This window comes from Leptodactylus fuscus, chromosome 5 (assembly GCF_031893055.1).
Source record: "Leptodactylus fuscus isolate aLepFus1 chromosome 5, aLepFus1.hap2, whole genome shotgun sequence".
NCBI lineage: Eukaryota > Metazoa > Chordata > Amphibia > Anura > Leptodactylidae > Leptodactylus > Leptodactylus fuscus.
Genome location: NC_134269.1, coordinates 117,791,998 through 117,812,935, shown reverse-complemented (window position 1 = coordinate 117,812,935; position 20,938 = coordinate 117,791,998). Strand labels below are relative to the sequence as shown.

The 20,938-nt window shown below is 43.6% G+C and overlaps 1 protein-coding gene across 2 annotated transcripts in view; it reads right to left on the bottom strand.

Moving 5' to 3' along the window:
- Positions 1–20,938, bottom strand: part of PIK3CG (phosphatidylinositol-4,5-bisphosphate 3-kinase catalytic subunit gamma) — a 56,451-nt gene that overhangs the window by 7,391 nt on the left and 28,122 nt on the right. For both annotated transcript variants that reach the window (XM_075274091.1, XM_075274092.1), the window contains 2 exons: positions 18,232–18,362; positions 15,545–15,656 (listed from right to left, as the gene is read on the bottom strand). In XM_075274091.1, coding sequence (XP_075130192.1) covers positions 15,545–15,656; positions 18,232–18,362 — 243 coding nt within the window. The remainder of the gene's footprint in view (positions 1–15,544; positions 15,657–18,231; positions 18,363–20,938) is intronic.

The window sequence follows — 20,938 nt, the reverse complement described above, 5'->3', positions numbered from 1 at the left end:
CTTGCTACTGCCATATAGTGCCAGTTTCTGACTGGTAATTCAAAGAATATATTGGGGTTACGTGCACCCACAATTTTTACTACTGGTATACAGTGCCATTGTCTGACTGGGAATTCAAAGAGTATATTGGGAATACAAATACCCTCATTTCTTGCTACTGCCATATAGTGCCAGTTTCTGACTGGTAATTCAAAGAATATATTGGGGTTACGTGCACCCACAATTTTTACTACTGGTATACAGTGCCATTGTCTGACTGGGAATTCAAAGAGTATATTGGGAATACAAATACCCTCATTTCTTGCTACTGCCATATAGTGCCAGTTTCTGACTGGGAATTCAAAGAATATATTGGGGTTACGTGCACCCACAATTTTTACTACTGGTATACAGTGCCATTGTCTGACTGGGAATTCAAAGAGTATATTGGGAATACAAATACCCTCATTTCTTGCTACTGCCATATAGTGCCAGTTTCTGACTGGTAATTCAAAGAATATATTGGGGTTACGTGCACCCACAATTTTTACTACTGGTATACAGTGCCATTGTCTGACTGGGAATTCAAAGAGTATATTGGGAATACAAATACCCTCATTTCTTGCTACTGCCATATAGTGCCAGTTTCTGACTGGGAATTCAAAGAATATATTGGGGTTACGTGCACCCACAATTTTTACTACTGGTATACAGTGCCATTGTCTGACTGGGAATTCAAAGAGTATATTGGGAATACAAATACCCTCATTTCTTGCTACTGCCATATAGTGCCAGTTTCTGACTGGTAATTCAAAGAATATATTGGGGTTACGTGCACCCACAATTTTTACTACTGGTATACAGTGCCATTGTCTGACTGGGAATTCAAAGAGTATATTGGGAATACAAATACCCTCATTTCTTGCTACTGCCATATAGTGCCAGTTTCTGACTGGTAATTCAAAGAATATATTGGGGTTACGTGCACCCACAATTTTTACTACTGGTATACAGTGCCATTGTCTGACTGGGAATTCAAAGAGTATATTGGGAATACAAATACCCTCATTTCTTGCTACTGCCATATAGTGCCAGTTTCTGACTGGGAATTCAAAGAATATATTGGGGTTACGTGCACCCACAATTTTTACTACTGGTATACAGTGCCATTGTCTGACTGGGAATTCAAAGAGTATATTGGGAATACAAATACCCTCATTTCTTGCTACTGCCATATAGTGCCAGTTTCTGACTGGTAATTCAAAGAATATATTGGGGTTACGTGCACCCACAATTTTTACTACTGGTATACAGTGCCATTGTCTGACTGGGAATTCAAAGAGTATATTGGGAATACAAATACCCTCATTTCTTGCTACTGCCATATAGTGCCAGTTTCTGACTGGTAATTCAAAGAATATATTGGGGTTACGTGCACCCACAATTTTTACTACTGGTATACAGTGCCATTGTCTGACTGGGAATTCAAAGAGTATATTGGGAATACAAATACCCTCATTTCTTGCTACTGCCATATAGTGCCAGTTTCTGACTGGGAATTCAAAGAATATATTGGGGTTACGTGCACCCACAATTTTTACTACTGGTATACAGTGCCATTGTCTGACTGGGAATTCAAAGAATATATTGGGAATACAAATACCCTCATTTCTTGCTACTGCCATATAGTGCCAGTGTCTGACTGGGAATTCAAAGAATATATTGGGGTTACGTGCACCCACAATTTTTACTACTGGTATACAGTGCCATTGTCTGACTGGGAATTCAAAGAGTATATTGGGAATACAAATACCCTCATTTCTTGCTACTGCCATATAGTGCCAGTTTCTGACTGGTAATTCAAAGAATATATTGGGGTTACGTGCACCCACAATTTTTACTACTGGTATACAGTGCCATTGTCTGACTGGGAATTCAAAGAGTATATTGGGAATACAAATACCCTCATTTCTTGCTACTGCCATATAGTGCCAGTTTCTGACTGGTAATTCAAAGAATATATTGGGGTTACGTGCACCCACAATTTTTACTACTGGTATACAGTGCCATTGTCTGACTGGGAATTCAAAGAGTATATTGGGAATACAAATACCCTCATTTCTTGCTACTGCCATATAGTGCCAGTTTCTGACTGGGAATTCAAAGAATATATTGGGGTTACGTGCACCCACAATTTTTACTACTGGTATACAGTGCCATTGTCTGACTGGGAATTCAAAGAATATATTGGGAATACAAATACCCTCATTTCTTGCTACTGCCATATAGTGCCAGTGTCTGACTGGGAATTCAAAGAATATATTGGGGTTACGTGCACCCACAATTTTTACTACTGGTATACAGTGCCATTGTCTGACTGGGAATTCAAAGAGTATATTGGGAATACAAATACCCTCATTTCTTGCTACTGCCATATAGTGCCAGTTTCTGACTGGTAATTCAAAGAATATATTGGGGTTACGTGCACCCACAATTTTTACTACTGGTATACAGTGCCATTGTCTGACTGGGAATTCAAAGAGTATATTGGGAATACAAATACCCTCATTTCTTGCTACTGCCATATAGTGCCAGTTTCTGACTGGTAATTCAAAGAATATATTGGGGTTACGTGCACCCACAATTTTTACTACTGGTATACAGTGCCATTGTCTGACTGGGAATTCAAAGAGTATATTGGGAATACAAATACCCTCATTTCTTGCTACTGCCATATAGTGCCAGTTTCTGACTGGTAATTCAAAGAATATATTGGGGTTACGTGCACCCACAATTTTTACTACTGGTATACAGTGCCATTGTCTGACTGGGAATTCAAAGAGTATATTGGGAATACAAATACCCTCATTTCTTGCTACTGCCATATAGTGCCAGTTTCTGACTGGTAATTCAAAGAATATATTGGGGTTACGTGCACCCACAATTTTTACTACTGGTATACAGTGCCATTGTCTGACTGGGAATTCAAAGAGTATATTGGGAATACAAATACCCTCATTTCTTGCTACTGCCATATAGTGCCAGTTTCTGACTGGGAATTCAAAGAATATATTGGGGTTACGTGCACCCACAATTTTTACTACTGGTATACAGTGCCATTGTCTGACTGGGAATTCAAAGAGTATATTGGGAATACAAATACCCTCATTTCTTGCTACTGCCATATAGTGCCAGTTTCTGACTGGTAATTCAAAGAATATATTGGGGTTACGTGCACCCACAATTTTTACTACTGGTATACAGTGCCATTGTCTGACTGGGAATTCAAAGAGTATATTGGGAATACAAATACCCTCATTTCTTGCTACTGCCATATAGTGCCAGTTTCTGACTGGTAATTCAAAGAATATATTGGGGTTACGTGCACCCACAATTTTTACTACTGGTATACAGTGCCATTGTCTGACTGGGAATTCAAAGAGTATATTGGGAATACAAATACCCTCATTTCTTGCTACTGCCATATAGTGCCAGTTTCTGACTGGTAATTCAAAGAATATATTGGGGTTACGTGCACCCACAATTTTTACTACTGGTATACAGTGCCATTGTCTGACTGGGAATTCAAAGAGTATATTGGGAATACAAATACCCTCATTTCTTGCTACTGCCATATAGTGCCAGTTTCTGACTGGTAATTCAAAGAATATATTGGGGTTACGTGCACCCACAATTTTTACTACTGGTATACAGTGCCATTGTCTGACTGGGAATTCAAAGAGTATATTGGGAATACAAATACCCTCATTTCTTGCTACTGCCATATAGTGCCAGTTTCTGACTGGTAATTCAAAGAATATATTGGGGTTACGTGCACCCACAATTTTTACTACTGGTATACAGTGCCATTGTCTGACTGGGAATTCAAAGAGTATATTGGGAATACAAATACCCTCATTTCTTGCTACTGCCATATAGTGCCAGTTTCTGACTGGTAATTCAAAGAATATATTGGGGTTACGTGCACCCACAATTTTTACTACTGGTATACAGTGCCATTGTCTGACTGGGAATTCAAAGAGTATATTGGGAATACAAATACCCTCATTTCTTGCTACTGCCATATAGTGCCAGTTTCTGACTGGTAATTCAAAGAATATATTGGGGTTACGTGCACCCACAATTTTTACTACTGGTATACAGTGCCATTGTCTGACTGGGAATTCAAAGAGTATATTGGGAATACAAATACCCTCATTTCTTGCTACTGCCATATAGTGCCAGTTTCTGACTGGGAATTCAAAGAATATATTGGGGTTACGTGCACCCACAATTTTTACTACTGGTATACAGTGCCATTGTCTGACTGGGAATTCAAAGAGTATATTGGGAATACAAATACCCTCATTTCTTGCTACTGCCATATAGTGCCAGTTTCTGACTGGTAATTCAAAGAATATATTGGGGTTACGTGCACCCACAATTTTTACTACTGGTATACAGTGCCATTGTCTGACTGGGAATTCAAAGAGTATATTGGGAATACAAATACCCTCATTTCTTGCTACTGCCATATAGTGCCAGTTTCTGACTGGGAATTCAAAGAATATATTGGGGTTACGTGCACCCACAATTTTTACTACTGGTATACAGTGCCATTGTCTGACTGGGAATTCAAAGAGTATATTGGGAATACAAATACCCTCATTTCTTGCTACTGCCATATAGTGCCAGTTTCTGACTGGTAATTCAAAGAATATATTGGGGTTACGTGCACCCACAATTTTTACTACTGGTATACAGTGCCATTGTCTGACTGGGAATTCAAAGAGTATATTGGGAATACAAATACCCTCATTTCTTGCTACTGCCATATAGTGCCAGTTTCTGACTGGTAATTCAAAGAATATATTGGGGTTACGTGCACCCACAATTTTTACTACTGGTATACAGTGCCATTGTCTGACTGGGAATTCAAAGAGTATATTGGGAATACAAATACCCTCATTTCTTGCTACTGCCATATAGTGCCAGTTTCTGACTGGGAATTCAAAGAATATATTGGGGTTACGTGCACCCACAATTTTTACTACTGGTATACAGTGCCATTGTCTGACTGGGAATTCAAAGAGTATATTGGGAATACAAATACCCTCATTTCTTGCTACTGCCATATAGTGCCAGTTTCTGACTGGTAATTCAAAGAATATATTGGGGTTACGTGCACCCACAATTTTTACTACTGGTATACAGTGCCATTGTCTGACTGGGAATTCAAAGAGTATATTGGGAATACAAATACCCTCATTTCTTGCTACTGCCATATAGTGCCAGTTTCTGACTGGGAATTCAAAGAATATATTGGGGTTACGTGCACCCACAATTTTTACTACTGGTATACAGTGCCATTGTCTGACTGGGAATTCAAAGAATATATTGGGGTTATAAATACCCTCATTTCTTGCTACTGCCATATAGTGCCAGTTTCTGACTGGTAATTCAAAGAATATATTGGGGTTACGTGCACCCACAATTTTTACTACTGGTATACAGTGCCATTGTCTGACTGGGAATTCAAAGAGTATATTGGGAATACAAATACCCTCATTTCTTGCTACTGCCATATAGTGCCAGTTTCTGACTGGTAATTCAAAGAATATATTGGGGTTACGTGCACCCACAATTTTTACTACTGGTATACAGTGCCATTGTCTGACTGGGAATTCAAAGAGTATATTGGGAATACAAATACCCTCATTTCTTGCTACTGCCATATAGTGCCAGTTTCTGACTGGGAATTCAAAGAATATATTGGGGTTACGTGCACCCACAATTTTTACTACTGGTATACAGTGCCATTGTCTGACTGGGAATTCAAAGAGTATATTGGGAATACAAATACCCTCATTTCTTGCTACTGCCATATAGTGCCAGTTTCTGACTGGTAATTCAAAGAATATATTGGGGTTACGTGCACCCACAATTTTTACTACTGGTATACAGTGCCATTGTCTGACTGGGAATTCAAAGAGTATATTGGGAATACAAATACCCTCATTTCTTGCTACTGCCATATAGTGCCAGTTTCTGACTGGGAATTCAAAGAATATATTGGGGTTACGTGCACCCACAATTTTTACTACTGGTATACAGTGCCATTGTCTGACTGGGAATTCAAAGAATATATTGGGGTTATAAATACCCTCATTTCTTGCTACTGCCATATAGTGCCAGTTTCTGACTGGTAATTCAAAGAATATATTGGGGTTACGTGCACCCACAATTTTTACTACTGGTATACAGTGCCATTGTCTGACTGGGAATTCAAAGAGTATATTGGGAATACAAATACCCTCATTTCTTGCTACTGCCATATAGTGCCAGTTTCTGACTGGGAATTCAAAGAATATATTGGGGTTACGTGCACCCACAATTTTTACTACTGGTATACAGTGCCATTGTCTGACTGGGAATTCAAAGAATATATTGGGGTTATAAATACCCTCATTTCTTGCTACTGCCATATAGTGCCAGTTTCTGACTGGTAATTCAAAGAATATATTGGGGTTACGTGCACCCACAATTTTTACTACTGGTATACAGTGCCATTGTCTGACTGGGAATTCAAAGAGTATATTGGGAATACAAATACCCTCATTTCTTGCTACTGCCATATAGTGCCAGTTTCTGACTGGTAATTCAAAGAATATATTGGGGTTACGTGCACCCACAATTTTTACTACTGGTATACAGTGCCATTGTCTGACTGGGAATTCAAAGAATATATTGGGGTTACGTGCACCCACAATTTTTACTACTGGTATACAGTGCCAATTTCTAACTAGGAATTCAAAATGCGCAAGGCTCCCGGAAAGGGACGTGGACGAGGCCGTGGGCGAGGTCGGGGGAATGGTTCTGGGGAGCAAGGTAGCAGTGAAGCCACAGGGCGTCCCGTGCCTACTCCTGTGGGGCAGCAAGCATTGCGCCACTCCACAGTGCCAGGGTTGCTTGCCACATTAACTAAACTGCAGGGTACAAACCTTAGTAGCCCGAGAACCAGGAACAGGTCTTGCAATGGCTGTCAGAGAACGCTTACAGCACATTGTCCAGCAGCCAGTCAGACTCTGCCTCCTCTCCTCCTATTACCCAACAGTCTTGTCTTCCTTCCTCCCAAAATTCCGAAGCTTTACAGAACAATAACCCAAACTGTCCCTGCTCCCCAGAGCTGTTCTCCGCTCCTTTCATTGTCCCTCAACCTGCCTCTCCACGTCACGATTCCACGAACCTAACAGAGGAGCATCTGTGTCCAGATGCTCAAACACTAGAGTCTCCTCCATCTCCGTTCGATTTGGTGGTGGATGACCAGCAACCCACCCTCATCGACGATGATGTGACGCAGTTGCCGTCAGGGCATCCAGTTGACCGGCGCATTGTGCGGGAGGAGGAGATGAGACAGGAGTTGGAAGAGGAAGTGGTGGATGATGAGGACACTGACCCGACCTGGACAGGGGGGATGTCAAGCGGGAAAGTAGTGTGGATGTTGAGGCAGGTGCAGCACCAAAAAGGGTAGCTAGAGGCAGAGGCAGAGGTCAGCAGCTTAGGCGAAGCCAGGCACACCCGGAATCTCCCAAGATGTTCCAGTTCGTACCCCAGCCCCGAAAAACTCCCACCTCGAGGGCACGTTTCTCGAAGGTGTGGAGTTTTTTCAAGGAATGCGCCGAGGACAGATATAGTGTTGTCTGCACAATTTGCCTCTCGAAATTGATTAGGGGCTCTGAGAAGAGCAACCTGTCCACCACTTCAATGCGCCGTCATTTGGAATCCAAGCACTGGAATCAGTGGCAGGCAGCAACGGCAGGACAAAGGCCGCCTGCCGTTCACGCCACTGCCACTGCCTCTGCCTCTGCCACTGCCACTGCTGACTGTGCTGGCGATGCACTCCAGAGGACGAGCCAGGACACCACTTCATCTGCCTCCGCCACTTTGTTGACTTCTACCTCATCCTCCCCTGGTCCTGTCTTATCTCCTTCTCCTGCACCATCAAAGGCACCATCAGGCGTTTCTTTACAACAACCCACCATCTCTCAGACATTGGAGCGGCGGCAGAAATACACTGCTAACCACCCACACGCGCAAGCCTTGAACGCCAACATCGCTAAACTGCTGGCCCAGAGATGTTGGCGTTCCGGCTTGTTGAAACTCCCGCCTTCCTGGACCTGATGGCAACTGCGGCACCTCGCTATGCCGTCCCTAGCCGTCACTACTTCTCCCGGTGTGCCGTCCCCGCCTTGCACCAGCACGTGTCACTCAACATCAGGCGGGCCCTTAGTTCCGCGCTTTGCACAAAGGTCCACTTGACCACCGACGCGTGGACAAGTGCATGCGGACAGGGACGCTACATTTCACTGACGGCACACTGGGTGAATGTAGTTGAGGCTGGGACTGCTTCCCAAACTGGCCCGGTGTACCTCGTCTCCCCGCCTAACATTCCTGGCAGGGACACGAGAAGAACACCCCCCTCCTCCTCCTCCTCTACCGCCTCCTCCTCCGCCACCGCCTCCTCCTCCGCCACCGCCTCCTCCTCCGCTGTTAGATTGACCCCAGCTACGAGTTGGAAACGTTGCAGCACTGGCGTTGGTAGACGTCAGCAGGCTGTGCTGAAGCTGATCAGCTTGGGGGACAGACAGCACACTGCCTCCGAGGTGAGGGATGCCCTCCTCGATGAGACGGCAATATGGTTTGAGCCGCTGCACCTGGGCCCAGGCATGGTCGTTTGTGATAACGGCCGGAACCTGGTAGCAGCTCTGGAGCTTGCCGGACTCCAAACATGTTCCATGCCTGGCCCACGTCTTCAACCTAGTGGTGCAACGTTTCCTAAAGAGCTACCCCAATGTTCCAGAGCTACTGGTGAAAGTGCGGCGCATGTGCGCCCACTTTCGCAAGTCGACAGTAGCCGCTGCTAGCTTAAAATCTCTCCAGCAACGCCTGCATGTGCCACAACACCGGCTTTTGTGCGACGTCCCCACACCGCTGGAACTCAACGTTTCAGATGTTGAATAGAGTGGTTGAGCAGCAGAGACCTTTGATGGAATACCAGCTACAAAACCCTAGGGTGCCACAAAGTCAGCTGCCTCAGTTTCACATCCATGAGTGGCCATGGATGAGAGACCTTTGTGACATCCTACGGGTCTTTGAGGAGTCCACAAGGAGGGTGAGCTCTGAGGATGCGATGGTGAGCCTTACAATCCCGCTCTTGTGTGTTCTGAGAGAATCCCTGATTGACATCAGGGATAACTCAGATCACACAGAGGAGTTAGGGATAGCATCCGATCCGTCACAGCTGGAGAGTAGGTCCACACATCTGTCCGCTTCACTGCGTTTAATGGAGGAGGAGGAGGGAGGAGGAGGAGGAGGAAGAAGAGTTGTCCGATGATGTGATGGTGATACAGGAGGCTTCCGGGCAACTTCGAATCGTCCCATTGTTGCAGCGCGGATGGGTAGACATGGAGGATGAGGAGGAAATGGAGATTGAACTTTCCGGTGGGGCCAGAGGAGTCATGCCAACTAACACTGTGGCAGACATGGCTGAGTTCATGTTGGGGTGCTTTACAACCGACAAGCGTATTGTCAAAATCATGGAGGACAACCAGTACTGGATCTTTGCTATCCTTGACCCCCGGTATAAAAACAACATCTCGTCTTTATTCCGGTAGAGGGGAGGGCCAATCGCATCAATGCTTGCCACAGGCAATTTGGTGCAGAATATGATGGAGATGTTTCAGCATGTGACGTTGGCGGCAGGGAGGGCAGTTCCTCCAGTAGGCAACCAAGTTCTCACCGGTCCACACAAACGAGGGGCACACTGTCTAAGGTCTGGGACACCTTGATGGCACCCCCTCGCCAAAGTGCCGCCACGGAGGGTCCTAGTGTCACCAGGCGTGAGAAGTATAGGCGCATGTTGCGGGAATACCTTTCCGACCACAGCCCTGTCCTCCGACCCTCCTCCCCCCCTCTGCGCCCTACACGTATTGGGTGTCGAAGTTGGACCTGTGGCTTGAACTTGCCCTATATGCCTTGGAGGTGCTGTCCTGTCCTGCCGCCAGCGTCCTATCTGAGAGGGTGTTCAGTGCAGCCGGTGGCATCATCACTGACAAGCGCACCCGTCTGTCAGCTGAGAGTGCCGACCGGCTCACTTTGATAAAAATGAACCACCACTGGATAGAGCCTTCATTTTGTGCCCACCTGTGTAAAGCACCCCAACATGAAACTCCATGTCTGTACTCAACCTCTCCAATTCCTCCGCATCCTCATACTCATCCACCATAAGCGTTGCACAATTCTGCTAATACTAGCTCCCTCCAACATGATTTCCCCCAACTCTGCTGGTTTAGAGGCTCCCTCCACCCTGATTTCCACCAACTCTGCTGGTTAGAGGCTCCTTCCACCATGAATTTGCCCAAACTGGGCTGTTTAGAGGCTCCCTCCACCATGAATTGGTCCAAACTGGGTTTTTTAGAGGCTCCCTCCACCATGAATTGGTCCAAACTGGGCTGGTTAGAGGCTCCCTCCACCATGAATTGGTCCAAACTGGGCTGGTTAGAGGCTCCCTCCACCATGAATTGGTCCAAACTGGGGTGGTTAGAGGCTCCCTCCACCATTAATTGGTCCAAACTGGGCAGGTTAGAGGCTCCCTCCACCATTAATTGGTCCAAACTGGCTGGTTAGAGGCTCCCTCCACCATTAATTGGTCCAAACTGGCTGGTTAGAGGCTCCCTCCACCCATGAATTTGCCCAAACTGGCTGTTTAGAGGCTCCCTCCACCATGAATTTGCCCAAACTGGCTGGTTAGAGGCTCCCTCCACCATGAATTGGTCCAAACTGGGGTTTTAGAGGCTCCCTCCACCATGAATTGGTCCAAACTTGGCTGTTTAGAGGCTCCCTCCACCATGAATTGGTCCAAACTGGGGTGGTTAGAGGCTCCCTCCACCATTAATTGGTCCAAACTGGGCTGGTTAGAGGCTCCCTCCACAATTAATTGGTCCAAACTGGGCTAATTAGAGCTCCCTCCACCATGAATTGGTCCAAACTGGGTTTTTTAGAGGCTCCCTCCACCATGAATTTGCCCAAACTGGGCTGTTTAGAGGCTCCCTCCACCATGAATTGGTCCAAACTGGGCTGGTTAGAGGCTCCTCCACCATGAATTTCCCAAAACTTGGCTGTTTAGAGGCTCCCCTCCACCATTAATTGGTCCAAACAGGGCTGGTTAGAGGCTCCCTCCACATGAATTTGCCCAAACTGGGGTGGTTAGAGGCTCCCTCCACCATTAATTGGTCCAAACTGGGCTGGTTAGAGGCTCCCTCACAATTAATTGGTCCAAACTGGCTAATTAGAGGCTCCCTCCACCATGAATTGGTCCAAACTGGGTTTTTTAGAGGGCTCCCTCCACCATGAATTTGCCCAAACTGGCTGTTTAGAGGCTCCCTCCACCATGAATTGGTCCAAACTGGGCTGGTTAGAGGCTCCCTCCACATGAATTGGTCCAAACTGGGCTGGTTAGAGGCTCCCTCCACCATGAATTTCCCAAAACTTGGCTGTTTAGAGCTCCCTCCACCATTAATTGGTCCAAACTGGGCTGGTTAGAGGCTCCCTCCACCATGAATTTGCCCAAACTGGGCTGTTTAGAGGCTCCCTCCACCATGAATTTGCCCAAACTGGGCTGTGTTAGAGGCTTCCCTCCACCATGAATTTCCCAAAACTTGGCTGTTTAGAGGCTCCCTCCACCATTAATTGGGTCCAAACTGGGCTGGTTAGAGGCTCCCTCCACCATGAATTTGCCCAAACTGGCTGTTTAGAGGCTCCCTCCACCATGAATTTGCCCAAACTGGGCTGGTTAGAGGCTCCTCCACCATGAATTGGTCCAAACTGGGGGTTTTAGAGGCTCCCTCCACCATGAATTGGTCCAAACTTGGCTGTTTAGAGGCTCCCTCCACCATGAATTGGTCCAAACTGGGGTGGTTAGAGGCTCCCTCCACCATTAATTGGTCCAAACTGGGCTGGTTAGAGGCTCCCTCCACAATTAATTGGTCCAAACTGGGCTAATTAGAGGCTCCCTCCACCATGAATTGGTCCAAACTGGGTTTTTTAGAGGCTCCCCTCCACCATGAATTTGCCCAAACTGGGCTGGTTTTAGAGGCTTCCCTCCACCATGAATTGGTCCAAACTGGGCTGGTTAGAGGCTCCCTCCACCATGAATTTCCCAAAACTGGCTGTTTAGAGGCTCCCTCCACCATTAATTGGTCCAAACTGGGCTGGTTAGAGGCTCCCTCCACCATGATTTGCCAAACTGGGGTGGTTAGAGGCTCCCTCCACCATTAATTGGTCCAAACTGGGCTGGTTAGAGGCTCCCCTCCACAATTAATTGGTCCAAACTGGGCTAGTTAGAGGCTCCCTCCACCATGAATTGGTCCAAACTGGGGTTTTAGAGGCTCCCTCCACCATGAATTGGTCCAAACTGGGCTGGTTAGAGGCTCCCTCCACCATGAATTGGTCCCAAACTGGGCTGGTTAGAGGCTCCCTCCACCATGAATTGGTCCCAAAACTTGGCTGTTTAGAGGCTCCCTCCACTCAGGTTAATTGGTCCAAACTGGCTGGTTAGAGGCTCCCTCCACCATGAATTTGCCCAACTGGGCTGTTTAGAGGCTCCCTCCACCATGAATTGGTCCAAACTGGGCTGGTTAGAAGGCTCCCTCCACCATGAATTGGTCCAAACTGGGCTGGTTAGAGGCTCCCTCCACCATGAATTTCCCAAAACATTGGCTGTTTAGAGGCTCCCTCCACCATTAATTGTCCAAAACTGGGCTGGTTAGAGGCTCCTCTCCACCATGAATTTGCCCAAACTGGGCTGGTTAGAGGCTCCCTCCACCATGAATTGGTCCAAACTGGGGTTTTTAGAGCTCCCTCCAATGGTCCAAACTTGGCTGTTTAGAGGCTCCCTCCACCATGAATTGGTCCAAACTGGGGTGGTTAGAGGCTCCCTCCACCATTAATTGGTCCAAACTGGGCTGGTTAGAGGCTCCCTCCACCATGAATTTCCCAAAACTTGGCTGTTTAGAGGCTCCCTCCACCATTAATTGGTCCAAACTGGGCTGGTTAGAGGCTCCCTCCACCATGAATTTGCCCAAACTGGGCTGTTTAGAGGCTCCCTCCACCATGAATTTGCCCAAACTGGGCTGGTTAGAGGCTCCCTCCACCATGAATTGGTCCAAACTGGGCTGGTTAGAGGCTCCCTCCACCATGAATTTGCCCAAACTGGGCTGTTTAGAGGCTCCCTCCACCATGAATTTGCCCAAACTGGGCTGGTTAGAGGCTCCCTCCACCATGAATTGGTCCAAACGGGTTTTTAGAGGCTCCCTTCACCATGAATTGGTCCAAACTTGGCTGTTTAGAGGCTCCCTCCACCATGAATTGGTCCAAACTGGGGTGGTTAGAGGCTCCCTCCACCATGAATTTGCCCAAACTGGGCTGTTTAGAGGCTCCCTCCACCATGAATTGGTCCAAACTGGGTTTTTTAGAGGCTCCCTCCACCATGAATTGGTCCAAACTGGGCTGGTTAGAGGCTCCCTCCACCATGAATTGGTCCAAACTGGGGTGGTTAGAGGCTCCCTCCACCATTAATTGGTCCAAACTGGGCTGGTTAGAGGCTCCCTCCACCATTAATTGGTCCAAACTGGGCTGGTTAGAGGCTCCCTCCACCATGAATTTGCCCAAACTGGGCTGGTTAGAGGCTCCCTCCACCATGAATTGGTCCAAACTGGGGTTTTTAGAGGCTCCCTCCACCATGAATTGGTCCAAACTGGGGTTTTTAGAGTCTCCCTCCACCATGAATTGGTCCAAACTGGGGTTTTTAGAGGCTCCCTCCACCATGAATTTGCCCAAACTCTGCTGGTTAGAGGCTCAATCCACCCTGATTTTCAAAACAAATGTTGGTGCCAACCTCAACTTACTACAAGGGCCAAATTCACTGCTGGTGACAAGCTCTCCTCACTGCAAGTGCCAAATACACATGTTTCAAGGTGTTTTCCTACTGTCAGAGAGGTGGTATTGAGTGTGTAAAGTGTGTAGTTGTTAGGCTGTGATGTTGGGGTAATAGAGGGTCTTTGGTGTGTTAGATGCCCCCAGACATGCTTCCCCTGCTGTCCCAGTGTCATTCCAGAGGTGTTGGCATCATTTCCTGGGGTGTCATAGTGGACTTGGTGACCCTCCAGACACGGATTTGGGTTTCCCCCTTAACGAGTATCTGTTCCCCATAGACTATAATGGGGTTCGAAACCCGTTCGAACACACGAACATTGAGCGGCTGTTCGAATCGAATTTCGAACCTCGAACATTTTAGTGTTCGCTCATCTCTATTATCTATATTTTAAAAATGCCTAAAAATCTTTGAATTCCATCACTTGCTGCTAAACCTAAAATAGTTTGTAGCTTACTGTCTGGTGATGAGCCATAGACACTATGGTCTGGAGCAGATCCTATTGACTTCTATGGGAGTGTGTTCTAGGCAGGCTCTGGAACTTGTTCAAAGGTCATTACACGGTGGGGGGAGTAAAAAAAAAAAAAAAAGTGAAATAACCTATTGTGACTGGTGGATTCTGTGTTTTATCTACATATACATGATAGTTGTGATCATCAGTGTGCTGGTAAGTGAGGTGACTGCTGCAAAGTATTCTGCTACAGAAAACACAAAGTCTCAGCATGTTATTTGGCTAATGCCCTGCATGATTTTTGGAATTTCTTTTAAAACTTATATATAACTTTATATAATAAAATGGAGAATTTTTTAAAAACCTCACAAAAATTCTTTCGAAATATGTTTAACATAAAACTTGATTCACAGTAAGGGTTCACCGTAGTTGTGCAAGTGCTGTGACTGCAGTGCTCAGAACATCCTACTTTTTGTAGCGCTGCAGAACCCAGAACAACACTGCAACCTTTTAATGAGAAACATATTAAAACAAAAAAATTCTGAATGTGTCCCAGGAGCTAAAGCCATGTCCCTCACTCTACTTCTCCTTACACTCCTATTCCTGTAACTACCTTTAGCTCAAGCCTCTGCTGTATGCAGCAGAACAAAAAAATGAATCCCCAATCACTCTTAATATAATTCATTTTTAGGTTTAGTGAAGGCCAGCAAGACATGGCTCTCTTAGTGCATATTGTCACATTTATATATGTACTGTTGATCAGTTATAACATAAACTGATATTTCTAAATAATGTCCTGGCTTTCAACAGTAAGTTTAATAATGATATTTAGGGTATGCGAAAAGAGAACATTCTAGGCTTAGCTCTAATCCGTTTTCATTTCCCATGTCACTGAGCCATTATGAGTTGTTAAATATTTTAGTAGAGATTAAATATTTAAAGCAATCCTGTGTTGTAGGGAAAAAAAATGACACATTCAGCTCATGTTCACTTAAAAAATACAAACTGCATTTGCTATTTATTTCATCTGTCATTGTTATTTGGCAAAGTACATCAAACTATACCAATAAATACTGTGGACATGAATTTTATACACTACAGTGGTCTACAAACTATGATCTTACCTGTTTCAGTTACCATTATATTATCATTGTGTCTGTCCCCAATTCCAAGTACAAAAGTTGCAACACAGTATCCAGCGCAGGAATACACAAACCTCTCCACAGCAGCATTCAACTATTAAGAAGCAAAATGATGCATTAGATCCGTAATTCAGCAGAAACATCTTGCAAAGCTTCATAAGCTTATCATCTGCTTTATTTAATATGCTCTTAGAAAATTTGCATGTTGTGTCTAAGTGATTCTCGGAAATCCAGAGAATCCATAAAATGTAATAACTACAGTGAGTCCTCATGTTACAATATTAAATGGACCCATCATATTAATATGGTGTACATTCTGAACATTCAATGTAGACAATGGGTATAAATCCATTGATAAATTTCTCCTATGCATCTCCAAGCAATAACACTTGCTGCTAGTAGCCACCACTAGGGGCAGCTCAGTGATTAGAATAAAAGAGAGAACCGCAGCACTGAAAAACAGCTGAACCCAGGCATGCAGCAGACACGAACTGTGGCATTTCAGCCCTACAGGGGTTTTCTCAAGTGGAGGGGTTGAAATGTCACAGTTCATGTCTGGTGAATAAAGGAATCACGTTTTGGTTTTTTTTCTACCAGAAGTTTTTCAGATGTCTCTTTTATTATATGGCTTAGAAAATTCCTTTGAACAAGTACTGGTTTTACTTTTGAAACTTCTTACTGCTTTCATGGTTGTGCTGCCATTGCAGTGGTAAACCTAGTGACAGCAGTAGGAAAATAAAGCAGAAGTTCAGCACCAGGCCTACACACCACTGCAGACAGACTGCCCCATGACACAGACAGCTGCCTGCCTCTTTCAGAACCAATGTGAAAGTAGAAGTCGCAGCACCAGAAGAGGAATGATGACATTGGGACATCACTGCAGATTTCATATTTATATTAATCTAAGTAATTTATCTTTGCAAAACATCCACACAACCTTTTATGTAGCTAGACAGCACCATCATGACATATATAGGGGTATTTAATAGAATATAACCATCTTTAATTTCTAGACAATTGAACATTAAACATTTTTGCAAATATCAGTAAATAAAAAGTTTACAGTATGTTTAAGATTTTCTCTAAACATCTTACACTGGGTTCACACCAGCGATTGATTTCCGTTTTCAGGTTTCCGTCTTATGCAGACCTGGGGACCTGCAGACAGAAGACGGAAACTTGACAGTCCGTGTCTGGCCATGAGCGCCGGTGAGCGTTTTGTGCTCTCCGCGGCAAAACTGTTTTGTTTTTTTTTTTAACCGGACACAAAGTCCAGCATGTTCGACTTTGTGTCTGGTTAAAAAAAAAAAAACGTTTCGCTGCGGAGACCACAAAATGCTCACTGGCACTCACAGCCGGACACTTTTCAAACCCATTCAAATGAATGGTTTGAAAAATTACTGCAGGTTTCCGTTTCGTGCAGGAAACAGAAACCTGCATAACGGAGACCCAGGGCGCAGATGTGAACGAGCCCTTAGTGGTGACAGTCTGTTGTCTTGATCTGTATCCAATGGATATGACCATGAATGTAATAAGATTCTATGGCAGAAAATCAGACATGATTTCCTTATTGTAGCCAGGTTATCTTCTCACACACGTAATGTGCATGTCTGATAACCTGTCCACAATTCAATGGATGCAAACAACTAATGAAGAAACAGATGCAAAAGGATGGCCCTCCATTTACATTGGACTTACAAATGTAGTATACCACACTTCTGTATCTAACAAAAAAAATGTACAGAAACAGATCAGTTTTTTTTTTGTCTATGTAATCAGATGGCTGTTTGCATTATTTTGTTGCATTCTTTACTGCATCCATTGAATGATCTGCAAAATGGATGGAAAAAAAACATGAAGTTAAAACTTTAAAATTGTAAAATGTTGAATGCAGAATGTTGAAAATTATTATCATATAAGTGGATGGCCTCCATTCCAGGGCTGTGGAGTCAGTAAGTCAACTTCTGACGCCAGCTACAAATCTTTTTGGGTTTTGCTGTCCGTTTGAAAAGTCGGACAACTTTGGGAACGGACAGTTAAGGACACCCACGGACTTTTAAGAATGCACCCAATGTCCACTTAAATCAATGCAAAATGTCACGGACACAGTTAGTGTCCAAAGCTAATGTCCGCACAAGATTTTGAACGGACATTAACAGCGGACACTAGCTGTTGGACACCGACGGTAGTGTGAATGCTCCCTTACACATGCTTATGTGATCAGTCCATTTGAATTCCGTTTGAGTATGATGCACATACTGATTGCAAACTGATACCTTTTTATGCTGATAGCAAATGCTGTCCGTTTAAAATGTGTCAGTTTACGTTAGATATTTTTTTTCTTTTAATCTAGGAGAAGACTTGACTAGAGGACAGATAAGGGGATTAAAAGTAGAAAATTGTAAACAGATTAGTGATAAGGACATAAGGACACTTATTATATGTCCTACAAAGGTTTTTACTGCATGTAATAATGCAGCAGACTGCACTATTCCATACAGCAGTGACTAGTAACTTACAGTAATACAACTGTAACTGATTATACACTTGTAGATTTCATATAACAAAATACTTTCCATCATTAGCCACTACAACTACTATCATTTACAATTTCGATATACAGGAATAAGAAATGGATCTGTGGATAAAACCATATTATGAAATTATACCTTATCTTCAAGAGGACATTTTTCTTTCAACCACTGACTTAGAACTTCATCTTTAAATGCACCAGTGTTTCCCACTGTACTTTGCTGTATCTGAGCAATAGTGGTGGCATCTTTAACAATTTCAATCATTCCTGAAAGGTGAACATGGATGTAAGTGACATTTTTTCAGCCTTACAAACTGCAGCATGTTACATGGTCCAAGTATTTTTTCTAATGTATACAGCTACATCAAATTCATCATACGTATGGTCTGTTTTTGTTAAAATTACCCAAAGGTAATCCCCAATAAACACTGCTAAGGAAAGGGAAGACAGAGATAGTGAGCCCTAAAACTCGACCCATCCCATGTCCCTACCTATTTGCTGCAACTGTCTTAATGAGAGGGACAACTGGATGAGAAACCCTACTCTAGATAAGTGATACACAGAACAAGACAACACAACACAGGAGTCAGCAAGCCAAGGATCAAATCAGAGTGACAAAACAGTACCAAATCACAATCCAAAAGATTAGTCAAAAAAGCCAAAAAGTAGAATTCAGCAAATACAATACCAGAGCAAAGGAAACACTCAGCAAGGCCAGAGACACAATAGCCAGCAACCATGTGAAGACTTATGACCTGTTTAACCGGTTAAGGACCAGGCCCAGAAGTACATTAAGGACCGGGCCTCTTTTTTCAAAACTGACATGTGTCACTTTAAATGGCAATAACTTTGAGACGCTTTAACTTACACAAGTGATTTTGAGATTGTTTTTTCGTAACACATTATACTTCATGTTAGTGGTAAACACTAATCAATATTTTTGTATTTATTTATACAAAAACTAGCAAATTTGATGGAAATTTGGAAAAAATTGCAATTTTCAAAATGTGAAATTCTCTGCTTTTCAGGCAGATAGTCATACCATCCAAATACATGAATAAATATTATCTACCATATCTCTGCTTTATATCTGCATCATCTTTTGATTGTCTTTTAATTTATTTTGGACGTTACAAGGCTTACAAGTGTAACAGCGATTTTCCAGATTTACAAGAAAATTCCTCAAACTAATTTTTTAGGGAACACTTCAGTTCTGAAAGGAATTATAAAGGCCTATATAATAGAAACCCTCATAAATCACCCCATTTTCAAAACTACACCCCTCAAATTATTCAAAACAGCATTTGGGATGTTTGTTAACCCTTTAAGCATTTCATAAGAATAAAAATAATATGGAGGTCAAATTTAGACATTTCATTTTTTTTCACTAATACATTCATTTAGACCTAAAATTAACACATTCACAAAGGGTTAAAGGAGAAAATGCATCTCACATTTTGTTATGCAATTTCTCCCGTGCACAGAAATACCCCACATGTGGGTGTAAACTGATTTTTGGGCACACGGCAGTGCACGAAAGGGAAGGAGCGACACTGGGTGTTTGAACAGCATATTTTGCTGGAATAATTTTCAGGCACCATGTCGCATTTGCAGAGCCCTTAGCGTACCAAAACAATGGAAACCCCCCAAAAGTGACCCCATTTTAGAATCTACACCCCTCACAGAATTCATCAAGGGGTATAGTGAGTATTTAGACCCTACAGTTGTTTCACAGATTTTACTAACATTGGAATGTGTACAAGAAAAATTACTAAAATGTCACTTTATCCCCAAAGTTTTCATTTTCACAAGGGGTTAAAGGAGTAAAAGCCCCCCAAAGTTTGTTAAACAATTTATCCTGAACACGGCAATACCCCATATGTGGCCATATTCTGCTGTATGGGAACATGGAGGGGCTTGGAATGGAAGGAGCGCTATTTTGCTTTTGGATGGCAGATTTTGCTGGAATAATTTTAGGTGCCATGTTGCATTAGCAGAGCCCCTAGAGAACCAATACAGTGGAAACCCCCTAAAAGTGACCCCATTTTGGAAACTACACCCCCCACAGAACATATCAAAGGGTAGAGTGAGCATTTTGACCCTACAGCTGTTTCACAGATTTTATTAACATTGGGACATGGAAATGAAAATTTACTTTTTTTCCAACAAACTGTCAATTTAGCCCCAAATTTTTCATTTTCACAAGAGGATAAAGGAGAAAAAGCTCGTTATACAATTTCTCCTGAACACAGAAATGCCCCATATGTGGCCATAATCTACTGTATGGGAACATGGCGGGGCTCAGAATGGAAAGAGCGCTGTTCGGCTTTTGAAGGGCAGATTTTGCTGGAATATTTTTCAGGTACCATGTCGCATTTGCAGAGCCCCTAAAGTACCAATACAGTGGAAACCCCCTAAAAGTGACCCCATTTTGGAAACTACACCCCTCATAGAATTTATCTAGGGGTTTGGTGAGCATTTTGGCCTCACAGCTGATTCACAGATTTTATTAACAATGGGACGTAAAAATGAAAAATTACTTTTTTTTCCAATTAATTATCCATTTAGCGCCATATTTTTAATTTTGCAAGTAGCTGAAGAATTAAAAGCCCCCCAGAGTTTGTTACACAATTTCTTCTTAACACGGAAATACCCAATATGTGGCCATAATCTGCTGTATGGGTACATAGTGGGGCTCAGAATGGAAAGAGCGCTATTTGGCTTTTAGAAAGCAGATGTGGCTGGAATAGTTCTCAGGTGCCATGTCGCATTAGCTGAGCCCCTAAAGTATCAATACAATGGAAACCCCCCATTGTGACCCCATTTTAGAAACTACACAGGTG